The sequence below is a fragment of the Limulus polyphemus genome, unplaced genomic scaffold (assembly GCF_000517525.1).
Source record: "Limulus polyphemus unplaced genomic scaffold, Limulus_polyphemus-2.1.2 Scaffold6417, whole genome shotgun sequence".
NCBI lineage: Eukaryota > Metazoa > Arthropoda > Merostomata > Xiphosura > Limulidae > Limulus > Limulus polyphemus.
The window spans coordinates 43,535-52,393 of NW_013672027.1; the positions used below are offsets into that span (position 1 = coordinate 43,535).

General features: G+C 33.1%; 1 protein-coding gene across 1 annotated transcript in view; it reads left to right on the forward strand.

Moving 5' to 3' along the window:
- The window catches only part of LOC106473699 (voltage-dependent calcium channel type A subunit alpha-1-like), a gene marked incomplete at its 5' end in the record, with an annotated part of 51,811 nt that extends 43,173 nt beyond the window's left edge, over positions 1-8,638 (forward strand). Inside the window, 4 exons of the mRNA XM_022402102.1 lie at positions 1,778-1,861; positions 3,344-3,460; positions 4,415-4,480; positions 7,301-8,638. Coding sequence (XP_022257810.1) covers positions 1,778-1,861; positions 3,344-3,460; positions 4,415-4,480; positions 7,301-7,498 — 465 coding nt within the window. The remainder of the gene's footprint in view (positions 1-1,777; positions 1,862-3,343; positions 3,461-4,414; positions 4,481-7,300) is intronic.
- Between the last annotated feature and the right edge of the window lie 221 nt (positions 8,639-8,859).

Below are 8,859 nucleotides of genomic sequence, written 5' to 3' on the forward strand. Positions count from 1 at the left end.
ATAATGTGACGGTCAATCCCACTATTCGTTGGTAAAAGAGTAGCCCAAGAGTTGGCGGTGGGTGGTGATGACTAGCTGCCTTCGACTCGCAATCTGAAGGTCGCGGGTTCGAACCCCCGTCCCTTCAAACATGCTCGCACTTTCAGCCGTGGGAGGGGGTTATAATGTGACGGTCAATCCCACTATTCGTTGGTAAGAGAGTAGCCCAAGAGTTGGCGGTGGGTGGTGATGACTAGCTGCCTTCCCTCTAGTCTTACACTACTAAATTAGGGACGGCAGATAGCCCTTTGCGCGAAATTCAAACAAACAAACCTAACCCTCTGGCTCTAACTTATTTATTACAGTTGATGTATGATCTCCGAAACGTACTACATCATCAACAGTTCATGTATTCTGTATTCATGTATTCCATACCCCTAAGATCTTGCTGAAATGGCACCACTGAATTACATTGTTTTACAATTGATGTATTTTTACGTCCGCAAATTCCTTACTTATAAAACTATAGAAATACACAGAAACAAGCTTGAGTTAAATCTTCTTTACGTATAGATAACCCAGTTAGTGTTATATTTAATTCATAGAAATACAGAGAAACAAGCTTGAGTTAAATCTTCTTTTACGTATAAGATAACCCAGATAGTGTTATATTTAATTCATAGAAATACAGAGAAACAAGCTTGAGTTAAATCTTCTTTTACGTATAAGATAACCCAGTTAGTGTTATATCTAATTCATAGAAATACAGAGAAACAAGCTTGAGTTAAATCTTCTTTAACGTATAAGATAACCCAGTTAGTGTTATATTTAATTCATAGAAATAAAGAGAAACAAGCTTGAGTTAAATCTTCTTTAACGTATAAGATAACCCAGTTAGTGTTATATTTAATTCATAGAAATACAGAGAAACAAGCTTGAGTTAAATCTTCTTTAACGTATAAGATAACCCAGTTAGTGTTATATCTAATTCATAGAAATACACAGAAACAAGCTTGAGTTAAATCTTCTTTAACGTATAAGATAACCCAGTTAGTGTTATATTTAATTCATAGAAATACAGAGAAACAAGCTTGAGTTAAATCTTCTTTAACGTATAAGATAACCCAGTTAGTGTTATATTTAATTCTATTCACGTTTCCATCCTTTAGATTAAGAACAGTTAAAATAAAAACTATACATTATTTTGAATTTATAGAGAGTTTTAAAAGAACTGCGCCTAATACAGCGTCAACGTTGCTCAAGAACAAAATCAAACTTTGATCGTAATAGAGCATCAACCTTCCTTCAGAATTAAATTCATCTTTTTATCTTAGAAAAAATTTTAAGGTCAATTTCCTTGATCTATAGTACGAAACTCTTAACACACTATTTTTTTTCCCGACGAACAAAAATCATTGTCAATTTACATTCACTTTTGTTTTGTAAGCATTTCTCATGCAGCAAGGTTTGTTAAAAAAGTTAACTCGTTAGATGATCCAATAAATCATCTAATGTTGCGTAACTTATTGTGGTTTTAACTGAAATAAAGGTAAAAGGCCTTTGTTTTCTGTTAAAATTGAGTAGTTAGTTCATGAATAAACCGTTTTATAAAACTGAAAATTTAATAAGTTTAAGATAAAAAATTCGCGTATTGAATAGTCTCAAATAAATATATATTTTTTAAATATATTCTAGTTATACGTTAGCGATAACGTCAAGTTTAGTTACGTTTTTATGTCATAAAAAAAACATGTTAACCAAGACCAAAACCTAACATTAATTTTCTTCTTGAACAAAGAATTATTTTCGAGAGAGCTGGAACACATTCGACTTCATTACTGTTGTTGGGAGTGTGGTGGATGCACTGGTGATGGAAATAGAGGTTGGTTCCCTTTTTAAAACATGTTTCATACAGCTGAGCTTTGTACTCGTACCTGAACTGATGTATAGTTGTGTGTTATGTTTTGTACTGGGATCACGTTCTTTGAATTAACATTGTTAACACTATATAACAATAATCAATCACGTTGTTTGTCCATATATGGTTGACACTATATAACAACAATCAATCACGTTGTTTGTCCATATATGGTTAACACTATATAACAATAATCAATCACGTTGTTTGTCCATATTTGGTTAACGTTATATATCAATAATCAATCACATTGTTTGTACATATATGGTTAATACTATATAACAACAATCAATCACGTTGTTTGTCCATATATGGTTAACGCTATATAACATTAATCAATCATGTTGTTTGTACGTGTATGGTTAACACTATATAACATTAATCAATCACGTTGTTTGTCCATATTTGGTTAACACTATATAACAATAATCAATCACGTTGTTTGTCCATATATGGTTAATACTATATAACATTAATCAATCACATTGTTTGTACATATATGGTTAACGCTATATAACATTAATCAATCACGTTGTTTGTCCATATTTGGTTAACACTATATAACATTAATCAATCATATTGTTTGTACGTGTATGGTTAACACTATATAACATTAATCAATCACGTTGTTTGTCCATATTTGGTTAACACAATATAAAAATAATCAATCACGTTGTCTGTCCATATATGGTTAACACTATATAATAATAACCAATCCGTTGTTTGTACATGTATGGTTAACATTATATGACATTAATCAATCACGTTGTTTGTCCATATTTGGTTAACACTATATAAAAATAATCAATCATGTTGTTTGTCCATATTTGGTTAACACTATATAACAATAACCAATCCGTTGTTTGTCCATATTTGGTTAACACTATATAACATTAATCAATCACGTCGTTTGTCCATATATGGTTAACAATATATAACAACAATCAATCACGTTGTTTGTCCATATATGGTTAACGCTATTTAACATTAATCAATCACGTTGTTTGTCCATATATGGTTAACGCTATTTAACATTAATCAATCACGTTGTTTGTCCATATATTGTTAACACTATATAACAATAATTTATGATAAAAAATGTGATAACTATTTATTATAGTTAAGTGAGGTACTGATGGTGATGGGTTATTTATTATAGTTAAGTGAGGTACTGATGGTGATGGGTTATTTATTATAGTTAAGTGAGGTACTGATGGTGATAGGTTATTTCCAAAACGTTGAGCTCATGTTTCTTACAATGATGTATCTTTTTGTTGCATGAACTACAAGGTTGGATATCAGCCCTCAACAGTTGGCCTACTCACCTTAAATAGGTGTTTTTTGTAAATCAAGTTTTTCAACGTGGATGGTATAGATTGTTACGAGATGTTCGTCGCATCAAACTTCTGCATCAGGTGAAAATATATTAATTGGTATTCTTTTTAGGTCAATTTCTTCAACGTGGGGTGGTTGAGACTTTTTCGAGCTGCTCGTCTCATCAAACTTCTGCGTCAGGGGTACACTATTCGCATCCTGCTGTGGACCTTCATTCAGTCTTTCAAAGTAAGTCTCTTTTTTTAGTTTATAACTTAAATTCGTATCTCTGTTCTTGATGAGGCCTAAACCACGACCGACCTTTAATTTTTTTTTCAAAATAACACGTTTACGTTCTTCCAGAGAAACCAAATTATATTGAAGTGTATGGGATAAAAACAACAAAAGTTTTATATTTTATTGGATGTTTTAAGTTAACTCGCTTATGGTTAAAACTTATATCACCATGAAGCTAAAGAGGTGTGTGTGTAACATTGTTCTGATATTACGAGCAACTTGCAATGTGTCAAACACTCCTGAAAAAAAAATGATTCGCAACGTAGAAAACATATTTCTACCTACAACACTCTTGGGAAGACCTATTTCTGTTTTTCATCATATCTCAGACCGAACTTGGCCCAGTGGTTATCGACCCCTGAATCTTTCGTTCTCGTCCTGTTACAGTCAGAGGGAAAATCTCCCTCCGCTCTTTGGGGGCCATGGGTGTACTACAATGGTGACGATGAAACTCCACTATATGGTCAGACAAGAGTTGGCGATGAATACTCTTGACCAGATCTCTTTCCTTTAACATATCAGCTGAAAATTAGGAACGGTTAGCACAGATAGTCCATGAGTAGCTTTGAGTGAGTATATCGAAAAAAAGATACCAAATCTCAACAATTCTGATAACGCCATCGTTTTGGTTTACTATTCTTTTGTCGGTGTAACTTTATAGTAGCCTAAAATAGGGGAATTAATTCTATAAGTTTCGATATAACGGAAGGACTGGCTTCCTTTAAGACAGCTCGCCAATTATTCGACCAACCAGAGATTGTTGTTAAATAGGTCGTCGTGTACCAGTTATAAACCTTCGTTTATTTATGTAACCACACTGGAGACAAGAATATCAAAAATTCTTAAATATTTTGTATAGAAACGAATATTAATATATCTAATGATGTTTTTGTGTTCATATTTTAGGCATTGCCCTATGTCTGTCTGCTCATTGCCATGCTTTTCTTCATCTACGCCATCATAGGAATGCAGGTAAGGAAGTTATTTGGTAGAACCCAGGGTTTTATATGGTTATATTATGTGTAACCTTTAACTTGTAAGGAGGTTATTTGGTGGAACCCAGGGTTTTAGATGGTTATATTATGTGTAACCTTTAACTTGTAAGGAAGTTATTTGGTAGAACCCAGGGTTTTTAGATGGTTATTTTATGTGTAACCTTTAACTTGCAAGGAAGTTATTTGGTAGAACCCAGCGTTTTAGATGGTTATTTTATATGTAACCATTAACTTGTAAGGAAGTTATTTAGTAGAACCCAGAGTTTTAAATGGTTATATTATGTGTAACCTTTAACTTGTAAGGAAGTTATTTGGTAGAATCCAGGGTTTTAGATGGTTATATTATGTGTAACCTTTAACTTGTAAGGAAGTTATTTGGTAGAACCCAGGGTTTTAGATGGTTATATTATCTCTAACCTTTAACTTGTAAGGAAGTTATTTGGTAGAACCCAGGGTTTTAGATGGTTATTTTATGTGTAACCTTTAACTTGCAAGGAAGTTATTTGGTAGAACCCAGAGTTTTAGATGGTTATATTATGTGTAACATTTAACTTGTAAGGAAGTTATTTGGTAGAACCCAGGGTTTTAAATGGTTATATTATATGTAACCTTTAACTTGTAAGAAAGTTATTTGGTAGAACCCAGGGTTTTAGATGGTTATATTATGTGTAACCTTTAACTTGTAAGGAAGTTATTTGGTAGAACCTAGGGTTTTAAATGGTTATATTATGTGTAACCTTTAACTTGTAAGGAAGTTATTTGGTAGAACCCAGAGTTTTAGATGGTTATATTATGTGTAACCTTTAATTTGCAAGGAAGTTATTTGGTAGAATCCAGGGTTTTAGATGGTTATATTATGTTTAACCTTTAACTTGTAAGGAAGTTATTTGATAGAACCCAGGGTTTTAGATGGTTATATTATGTGTAACCTTTAATTTGTCAGGAAGTTATTTGGTACAACCCAGGGTTTTAGATGGTTATATTATCTCTAACCTTTAACTTGTAAGGAGGTTATTTGGTAGAACCCAGGGTTTTAGATGGTTATATTATGTATAACCTTTAACTTGTAAGGAAGTTATTTGGTAGAACCCAGGGTTTTAGATGGTTATATTATGTGTAACCTTTAATTTGTCAGGAAGTTATTTGGTAGAACCCAGGGTTTTAGATGGTTATATTATGTGTAACCTTTAACTTGTATGGTGATTATTTACCAGGTCGATACTTTCGTATCACTATTGGTGATAAGAAAAATTTGTGTCCTGAAGTTGATATCGTAATATGTCATAAAGTAGCATCTTGATATCATAGAATACTCAGTTGCTACAAAATACTGTCCAGGTAACATAACGTATTATCTTGACTTTCAGGCTCATTGTTGTATTATGATGTACTCTTTTTATGGCTGCAAGTATTACTTAATATTGTGGGCTATGTTTTAATAACTGTTTTGTTAGATTGTAGCTCTTACATAATACATAAAAAATATAACGAGCATTTCTGTAAATTGTGTAATGTTAAACCAGCAAGCACAAAAGAAAATCAGTAGTACTATTTTTTGTTCTACCGTATCTATATGTCTAATTCTAAGTGTCTAGTTGCTAGTTTATTGATTCATTAATCGAAACTTTAAAACAAGTGTTGACACGGAAATGTTTTAGTTTCAGTTTTACCTATTCTCCAACCCTATTCCAGCTACTAAATAAATTCCAAAGCCATTTAACTCAGTCGTATTATGTATTCTTGCCCTTCCATCATTGATTTTCACTATTATGAGTGCTATAATATTGTTTGTATTTATATACTTTCTTATATAACTGAATCTCTATGGAGTATGATCTGAAGAAAGCAAGTTCAATTAAGTTAAACAAGATAAACACTCCAATGGTAAGAAAGCCCTTAGTGTCAGAATCAATATGAATTCTTTTAAGAAACAGTCCCCCACATCATAATGTTTTTTTTTCTTTTCTTGCCTTATTTTTTTTTTTTTTTTGTTCTCTCCTACCTCCTTGAAAGATGCTTCTAGAAAGATTTCTCTACTCCTCCTCTGATGTTTCCCTACCCATCCTTGGCTTCTTTTTCACCACCAGCTAGACACTTGAGAAATCCAGTGTCAACCAGACACCGATATCTTGCATCATCAGCTTCCAATCCTTCTTACTTTTTCTGATGCCTTTGTGTAGGTGAGTTCAACACCAGAGGGCGTCGGTAGACAAATGGTCTTTAGAATCGTTGTTGTATTTTCAGCATCTGAAGAAAAAACTTTTTGAATTTTTCAAATCTAAAGGAGACATTTTGATTTCCAAAATTCGTTTGTTTTTGTTTATTTTCTGAATTGCACTAATATTGAAAACACTCTGCAAATATTTTTATTGCAAACACCAGCTAACGTTTTAAACTCCACTAACTAATCTTTCGCTAAGGTACAACCACAAAATCTCATAGTTTAGTTACAATCTAAATATTAGATTGTGAACCAAGTTTTATCGAAAATAATGGAGATTGTTAGAAAGTCGATTGGCCAAGAACCCCCCAAACCACGTTTTATTTTAGCACATTTTGTTCCCTCTTTGTCTGCTTGCTTGTTTGTTTGACTGCTTGCGGCCCTCTCAACTGAGCATTAGTACCAAGTTTCTGTTTGCTTGTTGTCCTCGTGTCACCAATTACAATTAGTTTTGTGTGTTGAATATTAGTTGTACATTATAGCTAGTGTATGTGTAGAAGTAGAATGTATTAGGCCTAGTGATTAACGATGTAGTGGTACTAACTGTTTTCAACATCCTTCCTTCCCCAAAATTAGGTTTTCGGTAATATCGCCCTCAATCCTGAAACCTCAATTATGCGCCATAATAACTTCCGCAATTTCTTCCAAGGACTCATGCTGCTCTTCAGGCAAGTTTCTTCTTCATCTGGTCTGCCCGCCCTGCACGTCAGTTCGCATCGTATTCAAATAATAGACGGAATCTTGTCATTTCTTTTATTTACTTATACATCCTAGTTTATCTGTCCAACAAATAAGTATAGGACTCTTCTTTAATATATATGCTTTCCGAGAGAAGGTTTGGTTTTACTTCAGAAATTCGAATCTAAATTTAAATTCAGTTGAATATTTTCTCTCCAATCGAATAACTGTTAATAAATAACTTAGTTTGGGATATCTAACTATCTTATTAAAAGTTGTTTGTAAATTTGGGTGTCATTTGAAAGCTAACACTTTGAAACAGTCATTCACGTTCAACGAGTGTTATTGTTGGTGTTGTAAGATAGCCAATTACACGTGTGAAAACAGGGGTTACGTCACGTATAAACCTTCATTTTCTTTAAACAAAATGGCGTGTCACAAAGAAATTCTAGTTCAATTTGTTATCAACCGTGATAAGCAAACGTGAGGTCGAAAGATTAACAACAGTTATTTCTTCACCGAATACATAAATAATACCAGTTAACATAGTTTGTAAATTACATCAAAAATAAACGTGTTTTTCCCCCCCTCCTAAACTGAGTAATTAGTTGTAATGTTTTAACAGCATGCATGAAGCACTTCTAAATTCCTTCATTTTTTGACATCTACGGATGTATGTGGATATTCCATGGTGAACTAAGGTTCGTTTTGATTATCTTGTGAGTGTTTTTGATTCAGTTTGACTCGAGAAGAGTTTTATATGCTGGAAACTATGAAATGAATGTAATACAAATCTAATATGGTTGATAGAGGCTGTTTAATTAAAGTTTTCGCTAACTAGAGCTTACTGAGTTTATATTGTTCGATACTTGACAAACTCCATCAAGACCACTGGGTTGGATTACAAGTTCGATGTTTAGCAGTAAGCAGTTCCGGTTCGTCAGTGTCTGATTATTACCTCATCAGACAATAAACATTTCAAAGGCACTTTTCTGATATTGGGTGTTAACTTTTTTTTTTTAACTCTCCAAACAGCACCTTGGTATTGGCACCATTTTAATACATTGAATGTTCAACGTCCGGAAATAGCCATGCACCTCAAAATACAACTGTATTGTATGAATAAAACCAGCCTTAGCTGGGTGTAAGTTATTAACCAGATCTAAGGAATTTCCACTGAACGAAATGTCTTCATTACAAAACATTACACAGGACAAAGGACGAAACAATATTGATAAACAACGTCAACTGATTTTATTTATTGGGTATTAAACCAACAGTGTAATTTATTTCCTTACATTCTTACAGCTTCAATTGTTTGCAGAGCTTAATATGATACACAGTACTAGTGTAACTGGTGCATACACTGCTCTGGTACGAATGTAACCCCCGTACATACTTCTACTATATAAAACCTGGTACATAACTCTAAAGTGTAACCCCATAAACTACACTAG